Source organism: Salmo salar, chromosome 04 (assembly GCF_965601325.2).
Source record: "Salmo salar chromosome 04, fSalSal1, whole genome shotgun sequence".
Lineage (NCBI taxonomy): Eukaryota > Metazoa > Chordata > Actinopteri > Salmoniformes > Salmonidae > Salmo > Salmo salar.
The window spans coordinates 38,226,443-38,251,039 of NC_138294.1; the positions used below are offsets into that span (position 1 = coordinate 38,226,443).

At 42.9% G+C, this 24,597-nt stretch overlaps 1 protein-coding gene across 2 annotated transcripts in view; it reads right to left on the bottom strand.

The window, feature by feature from the left end:
• The window catches only part of pcf11 (PCF11 cleavage and polyadenylation factor subunit), a 41,682-nt gene that overhangs the window by 12,953 nt on the left and 4,132 nt on the right, over nucleotides 1-24,597 (bottom strand). Inside the window, exons 5-8 of one of the 2 annotated variants that reach the window (XM_045716813.2) lie at nucleotides 23,545-24,530; nucleotides 22,293-22,470; nucleotides 12,730-13,348; nucleotides 11,018-12,528 (exon numbers count right to left, since the gene is read on the bottom strand). In XM_045716813.2, coding sequence (XP_045572769.2) covers nucleotides 11,018-12,528; nucleotides 12,730-13,348; nucleotides 22,293-22,470; nucleotides 23,545-24,530 — 3,294 coding nt within the window. Of the gene's footprint in view, nucleotides 1-11,017; nucleotides 12,529-12,729; nucleotides 13,349-22,292; nucleotides 22,471-23,544; nucleotides 24,555-24,597 lie in introns of both variants that reach the window. The other variant, XM_082974372.1, reaches the window with a different exon arrangement.

Genomic DNA, 24,597 nt, shown 5'->3' on the forward strand with positions numbered 1-24,597 from the left:
ACTACTCGGGCCCAGTAGTAGATTTGGACAGAAAACACTCAGAAGTTTCTAAAACTGTTTGAATGATGTCTGTGAGTATAACAGAACTCATATGGCAGGCAAAAACCTGAGAAGAATCTAACCAGGAAGTGAGAATTCTGGTGCTTGTAGTCCTTTCAAGTCATTGCCAATGGAACACACAGTGAGTTGGGGTTCATTTTGCAGTTCCTAAGGCTTCCACTAGATGTCAACAGTCTTTAGAAAGTTGTTTGAGGCGTCTATGATGAACAGAGACCGAACAAGAAGGCTGGGAAGTTGTAGACCCATCAGTTCATTGGCGTGCATTCATGTGAGAAGGGACCTGTGTTCCAAAACTTTTTTCAAGACAGGAACCGTCCGGTTGGAATATTACTGAAGTCTCACGTTCTAAAGACCCTAAAGATTGATGCTTTACAACGTTTGACATGTTTGAACGAACGTAAATAGATTTTTTTTAAAAACTTTTTTAAAAAAACTTTTCTTTTCGGTGCGCTTCCTACATTTGGAGTAGCTGAACTGAACGTGCGAACAACAAGAAGCTATTTGGACATAAATTATGGAGTTTATCGAACAAAACATTTATTGTGGACCTGGGATTCCTGGAAGTGCCTTCTGATGAAGATTAAAGGTAAGTGAATATTTATTATGCTATTTAATATTTTAGATGACTCCAAAATGGCGGCTATCTGTATTGCCTAGTGTATTTTTCTGAGCGCAGTACTCAGATTATTGCAAAGTGTGCTTTCCCAGTAAAGTTATTTAGAAATATTTCACAGCGTTAGCATAAAGGAGATGTTCATCTATAATTATTTGAATGACAGTTTAATATTTTATCAACGTTTATGACGAGTATTTTTGTAAATTGTAGCGCTGATTCACCGGCAGTATTGGAGGCAAAATATTTTCTGAAATTCACGCATCGATGTAAAATGCTGTTTTTAGATATAAATATGAACTTGATCGAACAAAAAAATGCATGTATTGTGTAACATGATGTCCTAGGAGTGTCATCTGATGAAGATCGTCAAAGGTTAGTGCTTCATTTAGCTGTGTTATGGGTATTTGTGATGCATGCTAGTTGCTTGGAAATGGCTGTGTGGTTATTTGTGTCTATGTACTCTCCTAACATAATCTAATGTTTTGCTTTCGCTGTAAAGCCTTTTGGAAATCGGACAACGTGGTTCGAGTCAGGAGAAGTGCATCTATAAAATGGTGTAAAATAGTCCTATGTTTGAGAACTTTGAATTATGACATTTTGTGGTTTTAAATTTGGCGCTCTGATTTTTCACTGGCTGTTGAATAGTGTGGGACGATTGCGTCCCACCTCCCCTAGAGAGGTTAACCTGTTAGGGCTAGGGGGCAGTATTGACACGGCTGGATAAAAAACATACCCGATTTAATCTGGTTACCACTCCTACCCAGTAACTAGAATATGCATATACTTATTACATATGGATAGAAAACACCCTAAATTTTCTAAAACTGTTTGAATGGTGTCTGTGAGTATAACAGAACTCAAATGGCAGGTCAAAACCTGAGAGATTCCTTTACAGGAAGTGGCCTGTCTGACCATTTGTTGAACTTCTTTTCCATCTCTATCATTTACTAAGGATCTCTGCTCTAACGTGACACTTCCCACGTCGTCCATAGGCGCTCAGAGCCCGGGAAAAAACAGAATGTCGTCATTCCAGCCCCAGGCTGAAACACATTATCGCCTTTCTCAAGTGGCCGATCAAGGGACACTGGCTTATGCGCGTGACCCCGACCGCCCCCGCCTTTGGGATTTTTTCCTCTGTTTGCCGAAAAGGAGATTCCCTGTCGGAATATTATCGCTTTTCTACGAGAAAAATGTCGTAAAAATTGATTTTAAACAGCGGTTGACATGCTTCGAAGTACGGTAATGGAATACTTAGAATTTTATTGTCACGAATTGCGCCATGCGCGTGACACCTCTTTACTATTTCGGATAGTGTCTGGAACGCACGAACAAAACGCCGCTATTCGGATATAACGATGGATTATTTTGGACCAAACCAACATTTGTTATTGAAGTAGCAGTCCTGGGTGTGTATTCTGAAGAAGACAACAAAAGGTAATGAAACTTTTATAATAGTAAATATGATTATGGTGAGTGCTAAACTTGCCCGGTGTCTAAATCGCAAGCCCGTGATGCCTGGGCTATGTACTTAGAATATTGCAAAATGTGCTTTCACCAAAAAGCTATTTTAAAATCGGACATATCGAGTGCATAGAGGAGGTCTGTATCTATAATTCTTAAAATAATTGTTATGCTTTTTGTGAACGTTTATCGTGAGTAATTTAGTAAAATGTTAGCGAATTCCCCGGAAGTTTGCTAGTTCTGAACGTCACATGCTAATGTAAAAAGCTGGTTTTTGATATAAATATGAACTTGATTGAACAAAACATGCATGTATTGTATAACATAATGTCCTAGGGTTGTCATCTGATGAAGATCATCAAAGGTGAGTGCTGCATTTAGCTGTCTTCTGGGTTTTGGTGACATTATATGCTGGCTTGAAAAATGGGTGTCTGATTATTTCTGGCTTGGTACTCTGCTGACATAATCTAATGTTTTGCTTTCGTTGTAAAGCCTTTTTGAAATCGGACAGTGTGGTTAGATTAACGAGAGTCTTGTCTTTAAATGGCTGTAAAATAGTCATATGTTTGAGAAATTGAAGTAATAGGATTTTTAAGGTTTTGAAAATCGCACCACAGGATAGCAGTGGCTGTTACGTAGGTGGGACGAATTCGTCCCGCCTAGCCTAGAGAGGTTAATTAAATCGTGATAATCTGATACAGGAAGGAATGTTCCGAATGATAGTCAAGTGACAAACATCTGTTGTGATAATGCATGCAACGCATCAGCTGCAGAAGAAGAAAAAAAAGTGTTCGTGAGGAATGTCCAGAATAGTCTCATTTGTTACACCGGTGAAGATAATTGTGACTGGATCCACATGGGATAAAACATCCCTAGCGAATTGATGATAATCATCTGTTGTTGTCTGCTTGATTTAGAGCAGGCCGTCAGATTTAACAGAAAAAGTCATGAGTTCATGTTTTCAAGACTCGGATTGGACAGTCAACTGTGCTCAATTGTGTAGAATAGACTACTGAGCAACACCCAACGCTATTCCAACAAATTATTCTGGATATTAAAAAAAATAAAAAAACATAAGCCAAGTGAGCTTATTCAAAATATGATCAGGTAATGAAATAACATGACAAATACATTTAGCTTCCCATGTTAGACCTGCAATTTAAAAAAATATAAGGGGCTTGCTAAGCTACAGGACTTTTTTGCTAGCACAGACTGGAATATGTTCCGGGATTCTTCCGATGGCATTGAGTACACCACATCAGTCACTGGCTTCATCAATAACTGCATCGATGACGTCGTCCCCACAGTGACTGTACGTACATACCCCAACCAGAAACCATGGATTACAGGCAACATCCACACTGAGCTAAAGGGTAGAGCAGCCTTTTTCAAGGTGCGGGACTCTAACCCGGAAGCTTATAAGAAATCCCGCTATGCCCTCTGACGATCCATCAAACAGGCAATAATGTCAATACAGGACTAAGATCGAATCATACTACACCGACTCCGACGCTCGTAAGATGAAGCAGGACTTAAACTATTGAACTACAATGGGAAGCACAGCCGAGAGCTGCCCAGTGACACAAGCCTACCAGATGAGCTAAATTACTTCTATGCTCGCTTCGAGGCAAGTAACACTGAAACATGCATGAGAGCATGAGCTGTTCCAGACGAGTGTGAGATCCCGCTCTCCGCAGTCGATGCGAGTAAGAACTTTAAAAAGGTCAACATTCACAAGGATGCAGGACTCGTAGCACTCATGTCTGTAGCCATGAAGTGCTTTGAAAGGCTGGTCATGGCTCACATCAACACCATTATCCCAGAAACACTAGACCCAGTCCAATTTGCATACTGCCCCAACAGATCCAGATGATGCAATCTCTGCTGCACTCCACACATCCCTTTCACACCTGGACAAAAGGAACACCTATGTGAGAATGCTATTCATTGACTACAGCTCAGCATTCAACAACATAATGCCCTCAAAAGCTCATCACTAAGCTCAGGACCCTGGGACTAAACGCCTCCCTCTGCAACTGGATCCTGGACTTCCTGACGGACTGCCCCAGGTGGTAAGGGTAGGTAACAACACATCCGCCACGTTGATCCTCAACACGGGGGCCCCTCAGGGGTGCGTCTTCTCCTGTACTCCCTGTTCACTCATGATTGCACGACCAGGCACAACTCCAACACCATCATTAAGTTTGCAGATGACAACAGTTCTACAGCTGCACCATTGAGAGCATCCTAACGGGTTGCATCACTGCCTGGTATGCAACGTCATGGCCTCCGACTGCAAGGCACTACAGAGGGTAGTGCATATGGCCAAATACATCACTGGGGCCAAGCTTCCTGCCACCCAGGACATATATACCAGGCGGTGTCAGAGGAAGGCCCTAAAAATTGTCAAAGACTCTAGCCAACCTGGTCATAGACTGTTCTCTCTGCTACCGCATGGCAAGTGGTACCGGAGGGCCAAGTCTAGGTCCAAGAGTCTTCTAAACAGCTTCTACCCCCAAGCCATAAGACTACTGAACATCTAATCAAATGGCTACCCAGACTATTTGCATTGCCCCGCCCCACCCCTTTACGCTCCTGCTACTCTCGGTTTATAATCTATGCATAGTCACTTAAATAACTCTACCTACATGTACATATTACCTCAATTACCTAGACTAACCGGTGCCCCCACACACTGACTCTGTACCGGTATCCCCTGTATATAGCATCACTATTGTTATTTTACCACTGCTCTTTAATTATTTGTTACTTTTTTCTTATTTTTGGGGGGTATTTTTTCTTAAAACTGCATTGTTGGTTAACCTGTTATGGCTAGGGGGCAGTATTTTCACGGCTGGATAAAAAACGTACCCGATTTCATCTGGTTACTACTCCTGCCCAGTAACTAGAATATGCATATAATTATTGGCTTTGGATAGAAAACACCCTAAAGTTTCTAAAACTGTTTGAATGGTGTCTGTGAGGATAACAGAACTCATATGGCAGGCAAAAACCTGAGAAGATTCCATGCAGGAAGTGGCCTGTCTGACAAGGTGTCGTTCTTCTTGTCTCTGTTTATTGAAGAGTGAGGATCTTAGCTGTCCCGTGACACTTCCTACGGCTGCCATAGGCTCTCAGAAGGCGGCAAAATGCAGAATCGGGGCTTTGCAGGCTCTGGCTGAAAAAAAGTAGCGCGTTTGGGTAGTGGCTTGGTTACAGTACTGTGAGACTCAGGCTCGTGCCCTCGTCGACCGAAAGCTTTGTTTACTTTCCTCTGTTTAGCTAAATGGACATTCCCGGTCGGAATATTATCGCTTTTTTACGAGAAAAATGGCATAAAAATGGATTTTAAACAGCGGTTGACATGCTTCGAAGTACGGTAATGGAATATTTAGATTTTTTTTGTCACGAATTGCGCCATGCGCACGACCCTTATTTACCCTTTCGGATAGTGTCTGGAACGCACGAACAAAACGCCGCAATTTGGATATAACGATGGATTATTTTGGACCAAACCAACATTTGTTATTGAAGTAGCAGTCCTGGGAGTGCATTCTGACGAAGACAACAAAAGGTAATCAAACTTTTATAATAGTAAATCTGATATTGGTGAGTGCTAAACTTGCCGGGTGTCTAAATAGCTAGCCCTGTGATGCCGGGCTATGTACTTAGAATATTGCAAAATGTGCTTTCACCAAAAAGCTATTTTAAAATCGGACATATCGAGTGCATAGAGGAGGTCTGTATCTATAATTCTTAAAATAATTGTTATGCTTTTTGTGAACGTTTATCGTGAGTAATTTAGTAAATTGTTAGCAAATTCCTCCGGAAGTTTGCTAGTTCTGAACGTCACATGCTAATGTAAAAAGCTGTTTTTTGATATAAATATGAACTTGATTGAACAAAACATGCATGTATTGTATAACATAATGTCCTAGGTGTGTCATCTGATGAAGATCAAAGGTTAGTGCTGCATTTAGCTGTCTTCTGGGTTTGTGTGACATTATATGCTAGCTTGAAAAATGGGTGTCTGATTATTTCTGGCTTGGTACTCTGCTGACATAATCTAATGTTTTGCTTTCGCTGTAAAGCCTTTTTGAAATCGGACAGTGTGGTTAGATAAAGGAGAGTCTTGTCTTTAAAATGCTGTGAAATAGTCATATGTTTGAAAAATTGAAGTTTTTGTATTTTTGAGGAATTTGTAATTAGCGCCACGCCCATCATTGGATATTGGAGCAGGTGTTCCGCTAGCGGAACGTCTAGATGTAAGAGGTTAAGGGCTTGTAAGTAAGCCTTTCACTGTAAGGTCGACACCTGTTGTAGTCGGCGCATGTGACAAATAAAATTGGAAGTAGCTCAGAAATTCAAGTACCGGAATAGGCCTACCTTTCTAAATCAGACATTTCCTCAATTTGGTGCTTTAAAAGTTATGGTAATTGTAGTCAATTTATGTACTCCTACTCCCTTATAATTATCTGTGATTTAATTTTTTATCGGTTTTTGTGACAGATGTGTCCATTTTCGTTTGTTTCCCGCTAAAGGGTGCTGCGCTGCTCTGTTGCAGTATATCCATGTGCGCTTATTATGAGGATGACACACTTTTTGCATGCTTTTGGGGGGGAGGTTCTATATTAGGCCTAGATATGTACAATTCTATAAATTATACAATTGTATAACATTGAGGTCCTTGAAAACCACAATTGTGCTTTAACTTCTTATGGCTTGGGGGCGCTATATTCACGTCCGGATGAAAAGTGTGCCCAAAGTAAACTGCCTGCTACTCAGGCCCAGAAGCTAGGATATGCATATAATTGATAGATTTGGATAGAAAACACTGAAGTTTCTAAAACTGTTTGAATAATGTCCGAGTATAACAACTCATATGGCACCTGAGAAAAATCCAACCAGGAAGTGGGAAATCTGAGGTTTGTAGTTTTTCAAGTGATTGCCTATCCAACATAGTGTAAATTTGGTCAGATTGCAGTTCCTAAGGCTTCCACTAGATGTCAACAGTCTTTAGAACGTTGATTCAGGCCTCTATTCTGAAAGGGGAGAGAATAAGACCAGTCACAGTAGATGGCTCAGCTGAAGGCCTTTAGTTGTTGATCGCGCGCAGCCTTGAGCGCGAGCTCCGTTCCCTTTCTAATGACAACGGAATTGTCCGGTTGGAATATTATTGAAGATGTATGATTAAAAACATCCTAAAGATTGATTACAGTAAATTCCGGACTATAAGCCGCAACTTATTTCCCACGCTTTGAACCTCGCGGTTTAAACAATGACGCAGCTAATATATGGATTTTTCCCGCTTTCAATTAAAAAAAAAAATGAAAAAAAAAAAACATTCTGTGACGTGCTCAGTTTTTTGGCGGCATGAAGCTTTCATTAGACCAATGAAATTGCCGAACGGGTTAAGGTCAAACAACTTTTTTTGTTTACTGTTTAGATTAAATCGAGCGCACTCAAATTTCCATCATTCTGATTACGGTAGTCATTTTGTCACCCTCATGGCAAAGACACGGAGAAATGCATATGATGCAGCTTTCAAGTTGAAGGCGATTGATCTGGCTGTTGGAAAAGGAAATAGAGCTGCTGCACGGGAGCTTGGTCTTAACCTCTCTGGGCTAGGCGGGACGAATTCGTCCCACCTACGTAACAGCCACTTTAAGCCTGTGGCGCGATTTTCAAAACCTTAAAAATCCTATTACTTCAATTTCTCAAACATATGACTATTTTACAGCTATTTAAAGACAAAACTCTCGTTAATCTAACCACACTGTCCGATTTCAAAAAGGCTTTACAACGAAAGCAAAACATTAGATTATGTCAGCAGAGTACCAAGCCAGAAATAATCAGACACCCATTTTTCAAGCCAGCATATAATGTCACCAAAACCCAGAAGACAGCTAAATGCAGCACTCACCTTTGATGATCTTCATCAGATGACAACCCTAGGACATTATGTTATACAATACATGCATGTTTTGTTCAATCAAGTTCATATTTATATCAAAAACCAGCTTTTTACATTAGCATGTGACATTCAGAACTAGCATACCCCCCGCAAACTTCTGGGGAATTCGCTAACATTTTACTAAATTACTCACGATAAACGTTCACAAAAAGCATAACAATTATTTTAAGAATTATAGATACAGACCTCCTCTATGCACTCGATATGTCCGATTTTAAAATAGCTTTTTGGTGAAAGCACATTTTGCAATATTCTAAGTACATAGCCCAGGCATCACGGGGCTAGCTATTTAGACACCCGGCAAGTTTAGCACTCACCATAATCATATTTACTATTATAAAAGTTTGATTACCTTTTGTTGTCTTCGTCAGAATGCACTCCCAGGACTGCTACTTCAATAACAAATGTTGGTTTGGTCCAAAATAATCCATCGTTATATCCGAATAGCGGCGTTTTGTTCGTGCGTTCCAGACACTATCCGAAATGGTAAAGAAGGGTCTCGCGCATGGCGCAATTCGTGACAAAAAAATTCTAAATATTCCATTACCGTACTTCGAAGCATGTCAACCGCTGTTTAAAATCAATTTTTACGACATTTTTCTCGTAGAAAAGCGATAATATTCCGACAGGGAATCTCCTTTTCGGCAAACAGAGGAAAAAAAAAAATCACAAAGGCGGGGGCGGTCGGGTCACGCGCATAAGCCCAGAGTCCCTTGATCGGCCACTTGAGAAAGGCGATAATGTGTTTCAGCCTGGGGCTGGGATGACGACATTCTGTTTTTTCCCGGGCTCTGAGCGCCTATGGAAGACGTGGGAAGTGTCACGTTAGAGCAGAGATCCTTAGTAAAAGATAGAGATGGAAAAGAAGTTCAAGAAATGGTCAGACAGGCCACTTCCTGTAAAGGAATCTCTCAGGTTTTGACCTGCCATTTGAGTTCTGTTATACTCACAGACACCATTCAAACAGTTTTAGAAACTTTAGGGTATTTTCTATCCATATGTAATAAGTATATGCATATTCTAGTTACTGGGTAGGAGTGGTAACCAGATTAAATCGGGTATGTTTTTTATCCAGCCGTGTCAATACTGCCCCCTAGCCCTAACAGGTTAATGAGTCGATGATAAGACGTTGGAAACAGCAGCGTGAGGAATTGACTCAGTGCAAAAAGACAACTAAAGCTTACTGCTAATTTTATTTTTTGTTACAAGCCGTGTTTCGTTAAAGCCTGTGTAAAGTTCATTTGTTTCAATGTACCGGTAGGCACCTGCGGCTTATAGACATGTGCGGCTTATTTATGTTTAAAATATATATATAATAATTTTTTTTAATTCAGTGGGTGCGGCTTATATTCAGGTGCGCATAATAGTCCGGAAATTACGGTATATACATCGTTTGACATGTTTCTACGAGCTGTAATGGAACGTTTTTGACTTTGTCTGGACTTTGTGCTCACGCCTTGTGCATTTGGATTAGTGAACTAAATGCGAACAAAAAGGAGGTATTTGGACATAAATATGGACTATCAAACAAAACAAACATTTATTGTGGAACTGGGATTCCTGGGAGTGCATTCCAATGAAGATCAAAGGTAAGTGAATATTTATATCGCTATTTCTGACTTGTTGACTCCACAACATGGCGGGTATCTGTATGGCTTGTTTTGGTGGCTGAGCGCTGTACTCAGATTATCGCATGGTGTGCTTTCGCTGTAAAGCTTTTTGAAATCTGACATAGCGGTTCCATTAAGGAGAAGTATATCTTTAATTCTATGTATAACACTTGTATCTTTCATCAACGTTTAAGATGAGTATTTCTGTAAATTGATGTGGCTCTCTGCAAAATCACCGGCTGTTTTGGAGGCAAAACATTACTGAACATAACGCGCCAATGTAAACTGAGATTTTTGGATATAAATATGAACTTTATCGAACAAAACATACATGTATTGTGAAACATGAAGTCCTATGAGTGCCATCTGATGAAGATCAAAGGTTAGTGATTAATTTTATCTATATTTCTGCTTTTTGTGACTCCTCTCATTGGCTGTAAAATGGCTGTATGTTTTTTTGTGACTAGGCGCCGACCTAACATAATCGCATGGTATGCTTTCGCAGTAAAGCCTTTTTGAAATCAGACACTGGTTGGATTAACAAGAAGTTTATCTTTAAAATGGTGTATAATACTTGCATGTTTGAGGAATTTTAATTATGAGATTTCTGTTGTTTGAATTTGGCGCCCTGCACTTTCACTGGCTGTTGTCAAATCGATCCAGCTAACGGGATTTGAGCCATTAAGAAGTTAAGCAGGGTTCATACAGACACTGGCAAGTCAAATTCAAGGATGCATAATCCTATCTTGTTGTATAAGTGGAGTAATGGGCTAATCTGCATATAAAAATTATTTTATTTTTGTTTCAAACTGAAATGTATCCCAATGTCAGACATTGGCCCCATTATTTATAGAACGATCTATAAGCAGGATAGTTAAAGTGTATGTATGTGACGGCGTAAATGTGAATGTATGATTGAATGCGGGTTAGAGCAGCGCTGTGCGTTGTGAATGCTATGTGTTGACTATAGTGACAGAGTAGCCTTAGTGCATAAAAGTGTGTATTTTTATTTAAAATGTATGTAGCCATGTCGTTGAGTTATTGTCTATTGATGTTTTGTATCATTCATGCTTTTTGTGGATCCCTCCAGGAAGAGTAGCTGCTGTGTTAGCAGCAGTGTTAGCCTAATAAAATACTAACCACACAAAGACACCAAACGATACACGTACGTGCACACACAAATATGAAACCTTCACAATTGATGAAATCATTAAAGTCTATTGTACTTTTCAACCTACTCAACCTTTCTGATAATCACTATGTGGTGTATGTCCCAAATCAAGAAGAGGTTCTCACCGGCTGCTGCATGTTCCCTGCCGGTGGCAGAGGCACACCAGGGGTGTAGAACGGAGGTCTGACGTAGGAGTTGTTGAACCCAGCCTGGGACACAGGGACGGGAGACACCGTGAAGTTAGCCCCCTGTTGGCCCACCACGTTCTGTTGCACTGGGAACGTCTGGAACTGCTGAGGGCCTCCGGGGTTGACTGGGTCATACATGGGTGTCCCTAGTGGCCGCAGTGGGGGCTGCAGGTTGGGAGTGGCATGGTACCTGGGAGACACCTGCTGGCCAGAGGGGCAGTCAAAGCGTGGGGGCATGCCCTGGGGGGGCAGAGAGGGCAGGGGGTCGTAGCGCATGGGGCCAGGCTGGCCCATTGGGGTGGAGGGGTTCACTGGGCCATCAAAACGCATCGGGCCTGGCTGGTTGGGAGCGCCGTCGAATCTCATGGGGCCTTGCTGGAACCTCATTAGTCCTTCGAACCTTCCAGGGCCGGGCTGCATGTGGGAGTTGTTGAAGTTCATTGGACCGTCGAAGCGGTTGGACTGCATGGGGCCGTCGAAACGCATTGGCCCAGGCCCCTGTCCGTCAAATCTACTATCATATCGCCCCGATGGCCTACCTTGCTGCGGAGGCGGCGGGCCGCCATCAAACCTTCCCCCAATGCCTTGTGGGTCCCCTCTCATTGGAACGTGAGGCATGGAGGGGCCGTCGTATCTTCCTGGTCCGTCAAACTTCTCTGGTCCTTTATGTAGAGGGGGGCCATCGAACCTGCCGGGGCCCTGAGGGTAGGGCCCATCATACCTTGATGGGCCGTGTGAGGAGCACCCTGGTCCATCGTACCTACCGGGCCCCTGGACGCCCTCGTAACGGCCCCCAGGGTGAGGCCTGCCAGGCTGACCTATGTGACCAGGCCCATCATACCCAGACTGAGTGCCCTTGTGGGGTCCGTCGTAGCGTGGCGAAGGTGGTCCTCCTTTGGGACCACCGTCGTATCTCTGGGGCCCATCTGCGGTGTGAGGAGGGGTGTGTCCTGGAGACTCACCGTGTTTGCTGCGTACTGAGGAGAGTGCGGGCCCGCGGGGGGGTCCTCCTGGGTGGTGGGGTCTGGGTAGAGGGGGGGTGTCCAGGGGCCCTTCGTCACACGAGTGCTCGCTGTTGGGGCTCTCAAAGCGTGGGACAGGGCTCATCTCCGCCGCATCCATCTGCTGTAACGGGGACAGGCGCTCCCGCTCGTATGCTGGTGCCGGTAAAGGAACCGGGGACTTCCTAATGGGGCCGTCCAGTGCCAGGCTGACTGAGTTCTGGAGCACTGGGCCGCTGGGGGGTTTGGGGGGGATGCGTTCGTGTTTGCGAGGGTCGTCGTAACGGGGGTACGGAGGTTTGACAGAGTGGTCTTCAGACAGCGGACCTCCTCCGTACCGCCTGGGAGGGGCATTGTAGCCACTCTTAGGCTCCTCCCTCTCATCGTACGGTGGTCTGTGATTGGGCAGCCGCTCACTGAGGGGGGAGTTCCGCTCTCTTTCACCAGCTAAGAAATAAAAACAATACTAAATGAGAACAGGAACCATTTATCATCGGATAGTAATAAAACTAAGTCATAAAGCACTGCATTTACAGACATACTTCTGATTCATAATATATTCCCTTGGCTTGGGTGTCCAACCATGTGTGCGTATAACAAAACGTATCCATAAATTTGTCCCATCATTAGACATGAAACTCCACTTGCCTTTGAGTCTGTCGGTGGCAGTGGACTCCCTGGGGTCTTGTATCCTCCTGAAGCGTAGCCCTGGCAGAGACTTGAGCCTGGGGAACTCGTTCCCGTGGCTGTACTCCTGGATGATGGCTGCTGGGGTGGGCTGCTCCTCCTCTACCTCCTTCAGCCTGTCCTTAGGAAGCCTGGTGAACTTCATCCCTGAAGGAAGGGCGTTAGTCTCCCTGTTAACCTCAGTCTTGGCACCCCCAGGGCCCTCCCCGGGCCTCCCCAGCACCCCCTCTACCTCCTCCTGGCTGTCCTCTCCGTCCCAGCCCTCCCCTCCTTGCTCCTGCTGCCACAGCATCACCTGGGTCCTCCTCAGCTTGGACTTGTGTTCATAGTAGGTGAGCTCTGCGTCGGACAAGTCTGCCCCGGAGGACACTCCCCCTGTGGGTGTGGCCAGCAGGGGCTTCTTCCTGGTTGGTGGGAGGTGGTGTGGGTGGGCGTGTCCGTGGCCATCCTCACTGGAGCCCTCCCAGGAGTCACCTCCTCGCTGCTTCTCTTCCTGGTACTGGAACAGCTGCTTGATCTGGTGAGCCACGTTCAGGAAGTCATCATGGCTGATCTCTCCGTTCTCCAGATGCTTACTGGCCTACAGGGAGAAAGGGAAGAAGATTAAGTTCTCTTTTATCTAGTAGAATAAGTTCACTTTGTCCCAATTTAATACAAATTTTGAGGTGTGCGTGCACCACAACCCTGCTAAGATTCCTCTCCAGAAATGAGCTCATGTTGGCTCTTTCAAAGGCTATCGCCTGTATGGCTCATTATCGGGCAGGTGTACCATTTTAGCAATGAGCATTCTCCTGTAGCTTAATGGATGTAGTAGCATAGTGGCTTGGCTATAGATGGCTGAAGCATGGGGTTGGGTTGCCCATCTGCATTTGTTTAGGCTAACCCAATGGGCTAATCAATAACTAGATCACAAATGAAGTATCAGAATTGTGGCTTCATACCAATGCCAGCTTAGTATAATAATATTCAATACCACAGTGAAAAGAAACGTCTTAACCTCTCTTGGGTAGGGGGCAGTATTTAGAATTTTGGATGAATGAGGTGCCCAATGTAAACTGCCTGTTGCTCAGGCCCAGAAGCTAGGATATGCATGGTAGTATTGGATAGAAAACACTAGTTTCCAAAACTGTTAAAATAATGTCTGAGTTTAACAGAACTGATATGGCAGGCAAAAACCTGAGGAAAATCCATCCAGGAAGTGGGATATTTTGATGTGGGTACTTTTCTATTGAATGCCTATACAGTATCTAAATGGTTATGATCCAGATTGCAGTTCCTATGGCTTCCACTAGATGTCAGTCTTTAGACATTGTTTCAGGCTTGTATTCTGAAAAATGAGGAAGAATGAGACCATTCTTTCAGTGGACTCTAGAATGAACCAGAGGTAGTTTGCGCGTGACCGATTGCGCGCCGTTCGTTGTTTTTCCTTTCTATTGAAGACGCTATTGTCCGGTTGAAATATTATTGATTATTTAGACAATAGACAACCTGAGGATTAATTATAAACATCGTTTGACATGTTTCGACGAACTTTACCGGTACTGTTAGGATGTATTCGTCTGCATGTATTGACCGCCTTTGAGCCAGTGGATTACTGAACAAAACAGTTTTTGGGACATAAAGAGGGACTTTATCGAACAAAACGAACATTTATTGTGTAACAGGAACTCTCGTGACTGCAACCATATGAAGATCAAAGGTAAGTGATTCATTTCATCGCTATTTCTGACTTTTGTAATTCCTTTACTTGGTTGTAAAATGTTTGTATGCTTTTGTAAGCGGGGCACTGTCCTCAGATAATCGCATGGTATGCTTTCACCGTAAAGCCTTTTTGAAATCTGACACAGCGGCTGGATTAACAAGAAGTTCATCTTTAAGCCGATGTATAACACTTGTATTTTTATGAATGTTTAATTTGACTATTTCTGTATTTTGAATTAGGCGCTCTGCAATGTCACTGGATGTTGGGCAGGTGGGACGGTAATTTTTAAAGTCAAATATACAGCACGGTTACTGTATAAAACACGTGGTCAACTCTCCACCTGGAGAGCTAGGTCACTGGGTGTGCAGGTTTTTTTTATCCATCACTGCTTAAAACGCACCCGAGTCAGCTTAACAAGGTCCTGTGGAGCAGTTGATTTGTATAATCTGGTGTGAGAGTAGGGCTGGAACAAAAGTCTACACCAGGGTTTCCATTAGGAAACGTTGCCCTGGCCAACGTGACCGGAAAGATTTCAATATACCGGCCATGAAGGATATACTGTCCTCTCTGCATTGGGTGTGTTACTCAGAGCATCCATCCACGCTGCTCAGAATGACACAAAAAAAAAATAAAAATCACACTTCTGGTAATTCATCTTAACAAAAATTATGCCAAACTGCAATTCGCAGGAAAAAGGGAAAACACCATTATAAAACAGCGCACCTGATGCGGTGAACACCCTATTTCTAAATTTGAGGTTAATATAAAGATGCAACAACTAGGATGAAGGGTTGCTAATATGACTAGGATTATGCATTTGGCTTCTGGACAACAATGAAACACGAAAGAAACGTCATGAGGAAGTGTCATTAGACAGCACGCATGGCAAAATGCCTAGCTGATTTGAATTGCAGCTGTCAATGAAAAGCATCTAAAATGTGTGAAGATAATGTGTCTTAAAAATAATTTCAAACGTTGAAAAGGGAAGGGGGTTGTGGAAAAGATAGCCTATAGGCGTCTTTCCAGAATGCATCCACTCAGCTGTCTCCCGACAATTCTTGTGGGTTCATTGTTTCACGTGAATTGTTTGCTCTTTGAGCGTTAAAAAAAATAAATAAAAAAAAACATTTGTCACCAGTAGTAAATGTACCGGAACTGTTAACCCCCGTCATACATACATTTTTTTCACTTAATAAATTAGGCCTACAGTCATTTACCGTTCTCAGTCTCAGAGTGGAAACATAGGTTGTGAACTCCGCAAACATCTACACTTGAGAAACAAGTTTTGATTTATTTCATAATAAATTTACGAGTTGTACATTTTTTCATTGTCTTCTTTGGAGTGCTCCATGTGAGCAATGAGCATGGGTTAGGTTTCTCTGTCTTGTTAATGTTGAGGGAGCACGCTCGCCTGAGCAAGCAAAGAAGTAGCCTAGCTGGCCTGCTGCGCGCAATTCTAGGTTAGTGCCCATATGGGATGTTTGATTTCTGATCGTCATGTTCACCACTAATAAGCTTCTCAGCCATTTTTTCTTCACTTCACAGTAAGTCAACAAAATCTTAAAAAAAAAAAAATGTTTACAGCCATTGCGAATGATGGCCTAATAGTTCCTCACAGTAGGTCTATTTGAAAAATCTTTCCAAAAATCTCCTCCTCGATAAGCACCAAGTCCCTGTGTGAAAGAGTAAAATATAATCTAATGATCACATACATCCAATGGAAATGTCATAAAATACATCTTTCCCTTGCGCAAAAACAGATGTCTGTCCAGTGCTCAATGGCATGGGAAACTCTGGGACCAGAATAAGGCTAGTTAATAAATGTTGCAAGCGACAGCTACAGGACAGATCCAGTTGACACAATGTTGCACTTCACTAGCGATAACTCAAGTCAAGACAGATAGAAAGGGAATCAAACAGACTGAGTAGAGAGATAAATGTTATTGAAAGAAGTGGAATTTTCCTCAGTATATTTTCTGTATTATTTATTTGACGGCTTTATGTAGGCTACTTTTACTTAGTTGACAATGGAAGTTATAGGCCAACGGCTGCATTAGCCATCTGAGTTCCATGTGCTCATTTAGGCCATTCAGGTGCCAATAATCATGGTATATCAGTGTGTCCATATGGCAAAGGCTGGTGCTCTTGCATTAGTAGAATTTTAACAAAGATTTATGATTAACCATTGACAATGATTTTGAGAAACAAAAATGTTATTGAAATGAAACTGTTCAATGAAAATCATAACTGACACGCAGATCGGTAGAAATGGTAAGATAATTTATTTGCTTCCCCAAACTTGAAACTCAAGCACGGCATATAAAGTCTTTCTTTTATATGCCGTATGCAGACGACACACAATTAATCTTCTCCTTTCCCCCTTCTGATAACCAGGTGGCGAATCGCATCTCTGCATGTCTGGCAGACATATCAGTGTGGATGACGGATCACCACCTCGGCAAGACGGAGCTGCTCTTCCTCCCGGGGAAGGACTGCCCGTTCCATGATCTCGCCATCACGGTTGACAACTCCATTGTGTCCTCCTCCCAGAGTGCTAAGAACCTTGGCGTGACCCTGGACAACACCCTGTCGTTCTCTACTAACATCAAGGCGGTGACCCGATCCTGTAGGTTCATGCTCTACAACATTCGCAGAGTACGACCCTGCCTCACACAGGAAGCGGCGCAGGTCCTAATCCAGGCACTTGTCATCTCCCGTCTGGATTACTGCAACTCGCTGTTGGCTGGGCTCCCTGCCTGTGCCATTAAACCCCTACAACTCATCCAGAACGCCGCAGCCCGTCGGGTGTTCAACCTTCCCAAGTTCTCTCACGTCACCCCGCTCTCTCCACTGGCTTCCAGTTGAATCTCGCATCCGCTACAAGACCATGGTGCTTGCCTACGGACCTGTGAGGGGAACGGCACCTCCGTACCTTCAGGCTCTGATCAGGCCCTACACCCAAACAAGGGCACTGCGTTCATCCACCTCTGGCCTGCTCGCCTCCCTACCTCTGAGGAAGCACAGTTCCCGCTCAGCCCAGTCAAAACTGTTCGCTGCTCTGGCACCCCAATGGTGGAACAAGCTCCCTCACGACGCCAGGACAGCGGAGTCAATCACCACCTTCCGGAGACACCTGAAACCCCACCTCTTTAACCTCTTGGGGCTAGGTGGGACGCTAGCGTGCCACCCGTGGTGCACTCCATCAACAGCAGGTGCATTTCAAGAGCGGCAAATTTGAATCCAAATAAATGTCAAAATTCAAATTTTTCAAAAATACAACTATTTTACACCATTTGAAAGATAAACATCTCCTTAATCTAACCACGTTTTACGATTTCAAAAAGGTTTTACGGCGAAAGCATAAATTTAGAGTATGTTAGGACAGTACATTTACAAGAGTTGTGTGTAATGTTTTGTCAAGTCAAAGACAGGGTCACCAAAACCATAAAACCAGCTAAAATGATGCACTAACCTTTTACAATCTCCATCAGATGACACTCCTAGGACATTATGTTAGACAATGCATGCATTTTTAGTTCTATCAAGTTCATATTTATATCCAAAAACAGCGTTTTACTATGGCATTGATGTTGAGGAAATCGTTTCCCTCCAATAACCGGCAGTCAAGTCAGCGTCACAAATTAAATAATAAAAATTAGATAACATTGGTAAAATATTATATTGTCATTTAAAGAATTATAGATTTACATCTCTTGAACGCAATCAACTTGCCAGATTTAAAAATAACCTTACTGGGAAATCACACTTTGCAATAATCTGAGCACTGCGCCCAGAAAAATACGCGTTGCGATACAGACTAGACGTCATGTTGGGGAGATCTAAAATCGAAAATACTATGTAAATAATCCATTACCTTTGATTCTCTTCATCAGATGTCACTTCCAGGTATCACAGGTCCATAACGAATGTAGTTTTGTTCAAAAAAGCTCATCATTTATGTCCAAAAATCTCCGTCTCGTTAGCACATGATGTAAGCCAGCCGGACTTCTCGTCATGAACGAGGGGAAAAAATATATTTCCGTTCGTTCAAACATGTCAAACGTTGTATAGCATAAATCATTAGGGCCTTTTTTAACCAGAACATGAATAATATTCAAGGTGGACGAATGCATACTCTTTTATAACGTATTGGAACGAGGGTACCCAACATGAACTCGCGCGCCAGGTGTCTAATGGGACATCATCGTTCCATGGCTCTTGTTCGGTCAGATCTCCCTCCAGAAGACTCAAAACACTTTGTAAAGGCTGGTGACATCTAGTGGAAGCAATAGGAAGTGCCAAAATATTCCTAAGCCCCTGTGTTTTTCAATGGGATAGGTTTAAAGTCAATACAACACATCAGGTATCCACTTCCTGTCAGAAAATGTCTCAGGGTTTTGCCTGCCAAATGAGTTCTGTTATACTCACAGACACCATTCAAACAGTTTTAGAAACTTTAGAGTGTTTTCTATCCATATATAATAAGTATATGCATATTCTAGTTACTGGGTAGGATTAGTAACCAGATTAAATCGGGTACATTTTTTTTATCCAGACGTGCAAATGCTGCCCCCTAGCCCCAACAGGTTAAGGAATACCTAGGATAGGATAAAGTAATCCTTCTAACCCCCCCCCCCTAAAATATTTAGATGCACTATTGTAAAGTGGTTGTTCCACAATTTGTAAGTCGCTCTGGATAAGAGCGTCTGCTAAATGACTTAAATGTAAAATGTTCTAAAATATTTGCCTGCACCTTTCTATGGTTGGATTTTCAAGCATGGTAAGACATACCTCATAATATATAGTAAAATGTATTTTCAAAATGCATACTGCCTCCTGCTCGCATTGTAAAGTGGTGGGTAACCTGCCTACCATTGTTTTTTCTCCCGGCCAATTAATCAGAACCCATTTCTTTATGGGCAAAAGCAAGCAATTACCAGCTAACGGAAACCCTGTTCTATACACCCAGTAGCTCTCTTGGAGGTAATATGCTATAAGGGGGCAAATTACAGGCACTTCAATGCGGCCGGTGAGCCATTTTAAAAATGAACATGTCTTTTTATTTCAATTGCGTTTTCTGGCCTAAAATGTACTTCTTCCATGCTATACAAAAACTCAGATAGATGGTCCTGTAGCCTTGCAGCTGCTGGTATTAGGCGTACATTCAGACAGTCACTCACAGTCACTCGGTGCTTACGCTCTCAATTCGAATCTACGTTCACTGTCCATGCAGTCCAATTTAAACTGAGCCATGTTGGTTTAAAAAGCTGACTCTTCCAAATGAAAAATTGGTGCGTCAAAAGAGAACAGTGGAATCAAAAATACCTTTTCACTTATGTGGGAAAGAAAGCAGTCTGATATGCCAAGAAAGTATAGCCGTTTTGAAGGAATACAACCTCAGTAAAAAAATAACATTGCCAGCGTGCTAATAACTACGCTAGCAATCTGTCCTCCAAGGAAAAGGCAAGCTAGGTCTCTGAACATGCAAGCCCAACAAAATATTTTTACCAAACTGTCCTCTACTCAAGAATTGGTAAATAATGCAAGTTACATAGTGGCACATAAAATTGCAACGCAAAGAAAGCCTTTCACCGAAGAGGAGTTTGTGAGACTATGGTGGAGACTGCAAACATACTTTGTCCGGATAGTGGAGAAAATGTGCTTATCACACCGATCCATCACCGGCGTGCGTAAGTGATAGGCGAGGCGCTTACCTCAGAGCTAAAAAAGAAAACGGAGGGCTTCAATCTTTTTTCTATCGCACTGGATGAGAGAACTGACAGACACCGCTGAACTTCACATTTTTGTCAGAGGAATGAATGATAACTTTGAAATAACAGAGGAACTTCTTGCAATGGAGTTGATGATTGGACAACCAAGAGGCTTTGGACATACACAACAGTGTCTGCCTGCTTGAAAAAAATGTTTCTACCGTGGAGCAAACTGACAAAAGTCACAACAGATGGCTCCCAAAACCTAAAAAGACTACAAGACAAAGTATGTGAGAACTACAGCACTATCCAGTGGTGCACTTGGACACTGGCCTTGCCCCCATTCATTTGACATAGAACACTTACAATGGCTCAGATTGTACATTATTTGGCTGGGATTATTTGAGAACTGTTCAGTAAATCGGATTTCATCTAGCTCCATTCATATCATGAAGCCAAATGTTTTAGATATATGCCTATGTTATTTTTTAGAGTGGAGGTGAAGTGAGAACTGTTCCATAATATGCTGTCAAACAGGCTATTCAATAGAACTGAGATTATTGACTTTTTGCTCTTATTTGTGTCATTCAGATTGTACTTTAGTAATGGAGATGTTTTATTTTATCTGTCATATATACCTATTAATACACGTCTCCAGTCAAACCTTTTAACACAAAATTTTGCACTTTGTGGCTTTGAGTCTGATTGTACTTTATAAGGGTAGAATGGTTCTGCAATCTTAGCAGCATATGTACACCTACAGTACACTAGTAGTTGTGTCAAGGTGAACAAAGGCTTCAAATGTTTTGTCAAGTATGTGACCGTTCACGTGGTTTGAAAAGCTCAATGTGGCCCTTGAGCCAAAAAGTTTGGCCAACTCTGTGCTATAACATACATTAGCCTACAACCAAAAAGTATAATAAAATAATTCCCTCATTCAGGTATCAAATGGCTATACTTCAAAGCAAGGTAGTTAAGCGGGAGGGTTCTACACAGACTTTTTTCCAGTGCCAAGTAAGACATGAAAGTTGGCCCTTTCATCTAATAGGTTCAGGGAATGCTGGATATTTTGATGTGCAACATGTCAAAATGGGATCCAGAACAATTAGATATTTTGGGCTCTTTAGAAATGATTTTGCTTGCATGCGTTTTGGACAAAAAAAATACTAAAATCACCAGGTTTTCAGCAAAAAATACATTTTATTTAGGAAATATATATTCCCACCAAAAAATGTAATCAAGGTATGAAATTATTATTTTACAATACAATCTATTTTGGGGCTTAGTTGTCAATTAGCAGTGTACAAATGATTCAAATTATTTTCTGTTAGTTTCGACAAAAATCGTCCAGCGCCTGAATCTAGTTCCCTGGCTGAGGCTATGGCTGTAGGGCCTATGCTACATGATTTACCAACTGAGGAAGTGGGAACTCAAAACACATTATCTAAATTGCTAACTCTAAATTGGATAGTATTGCTAGATGGCAATGAAATTGATCTAACAGTAAATGTAATCCTACAAAAAACGTTCCATTGGTAGGCCTATATAGGCTACTTGATGTAGGCCTATTCAACGCAAATGGCTCGCTCCGTATCATCAACTACACTGTACAGTGGTGTTATTTCCTTTATTGACAGTTAAGAAATAATTATTATTCACATTAAGCTGAGACTCCTCCTTTTGAAAACAGCAACAGTAGTTTGTTTTAGAAACGGTCATACTCGGAATTACATTTCAAAACGTCGCTCAACTGTCATGTCAGTATGCTGTCGCTTATCAGAATGCATCTCTCCCTTCACATTGTGTGCAAAGGGGGGAGCGGGGGTGAGAGCCAGCAGCGAAACAGGGACAGGGCAGATACTTTCATTGCAGGAAGCAGGTTAATGAACATTGCTGTCGACCAAATAATGGTTTTCGAACCTAAAAAATAAAAATCTTGAAAGTGCGCCTCAATTTGCCACAGTTGAAACAATTAAGCAGCAGCACAATATAGAAACACTAATCATCTCCATCACATTTTTTAAGACCTTTGAAAATGGAATATAAGACATTTAAGACCTCATTTAAGGACCGAAACACACCCTGATAAATATTCAATTTTGTGGGCGTACCTTTTTGAGCAGGTCTCTCTTGCTGGCAGAGTGAAGCACCTCTGGGATCTGCAGGTTTGCATCGACACTAAGGCGATGCTGTTTGGGGGTGGTAGGTCTCTTGCTGCTGGAGTATGACGGCCGTCTCTGTGGAGGACCTGCCCCCTTCCCATGAGCCTCCTCTGACGACAACTTCAGACTGATGAATTAGGAATTAGTTAATTTATTTGCCAACTTTCAAATACATGTGGGCAGTTTCCTGACCACAGAGATTCTCCATTGACCACGCTTTTTAGTCCAGGACTAGGCCCAATCTGTCTGAGAAACCACCCCTTAGTTGCCTCAGTCTTGTGAGTACGAAAATACACAGATATGCAGACACATGTAAGAGCAGTGGTTAGGAGTGAGAACACACCTTGTCCCAGATTATACAGGTACACACCCTAACTAACACCACCAGATAATGAGCTGACTATATGTGTCTGAGGTTCAGAGGCAGATACAATGCCGTGAAAAAGTATTTGCCCCCTTTATAATTCTCTATTTTTGCATATTTTTGATACAGAATGTTAGACCTTTAACCAAAACCTAGGTCTACGTGAAAATTGTTAATAAGCAACAAATTAGAAGTTTTGGAATGGCCTAGTCAAAGTCCAGACCTAATCCCAATTGAGATGTTGCAGGACTTGAAACGAGCAGTTCATACTTAAACTAACAAATGTAGCTGAGTTAAAGCAATTCTGCATGCAAGAGTGGGCCACAATTCCTCCACAGTGATGTGAGAGACTGATCAACAACTACAGGAAGCATTTGGTTGCAGTCATTGCAGCTAAAGGTGGCACACCCAGTTATTGAGTGTAAGGGGCCAATTACTTTTTCACACAGGGGAATTGGATGTTGCATAACTTTATTGATTAAATAAGTACGCAATTGTGTTATTTGTTCACCTGGGTCCCCTTTAGCTAAAATGACATTTTGGTTGAAGATCTGATAACATTCAGTATCAAAAATAAAGAGAATATCAAAATATAAAGTAGAAAAAATTAGAAAGGGGGCAAATACTTTTTCAAGGCACTAAATACCATTAGCAAGGATAAGAATACACTGACGTGACGCAACAAACTAGTACACAGCAGACTGAGAACATACCAATATCAAGACTTCGGGACATTCCTAATAACACCCTAATCCCTACATAGTGCACTACTTTTGACCAGAGCCCCATGGGCCATTTGGGAGACAGACAGTTCACAGGATATATCAGTCTACTCACTGTTTGTTCTCTTCCCAGCCACTCCTCCAGCGCTTGGCATTCTCCTTGGTCTCCTTGCCCTCTGAGGTAGTGCGGGGGGAGGAATGCGTGTCCCTGGCCTCCACCGGCCTTTCCTCAGCCGGCCTCTTGGTTCTCCTGGGCTCAGACGAGCTCTTCTTGGGGGTTACCCTCTCCTCTCTGGTGGTCCCGTGCTGGGGGAAGTCCTCGTGGTGAGAGGAGTGCTTGCCTCCTGACTGCCTTCCTCCTTTCCCAGGTTTGTGTAAAGGAGGAGAGGGGGAGATGCTCCTGGCTCTCCTCTTGGGGGACCTCCTCTCAGTCTTCCTCTTAGGTGAGTGCAGGTGCAGCGAGGGGGAACGGGAGCGTTTCCTGGCGTTGGTCCTGGCATTCCCTCTGATCTGGTTCTCCGGTTTCTCTACAGGCTCCGGTTTCTCACGCTCCGGTTTGCTGACTGAGCCGTTGGCCATCTTCCCCCTGCCTGATGCCTTCATCACTGCCTCATCCATCTCTTTGTCCTTATCAGTGCATTTCTTCTTCTCTTTCACCTCTTCTTTCGGGTCAGCCTTGTCATGGAGATGTTTCCTCAGCCTGGGGTCTTTCTTGCCCGGGGCGTCCGCTGTCGTCTTCACGTTCTCAGCCTCATAGTGCTTGCTCTTCCCAAGCACCCCTTTAGCCATGGGAGAGAGGGACTTGGACTTGGTTTTCACTTCTAGAAGTTCTTTCTTGGGGGGCCGTGTCCTCTCGGGCCTGCCGGGTCGCTCTGGCAGCTGTTTCTCTGGTGTGTGTGCTGGTCCTCCCATAACATGGCCTTCTTTCTTATGGCTGGTTGATTCTTTGGCCTGGGGGGCCCCTGGGCCGGCCCGGTTGAGGCGGGGGTCCCTGGTGGGGGGTTTGGGGTCAGAGACAGGGGGGATGCAGGGTTTGATGACAGAGGGAGGCAGGGTGGCCTTTGGCACTATTGCTGGAGTTGACAGCACCACGTTAGCAGCCTGAAATGTAAAAGAGGGGCAGGACTGAGAACATCTTGTGTTTAGTAAACGAGACAGTGCACCAGAA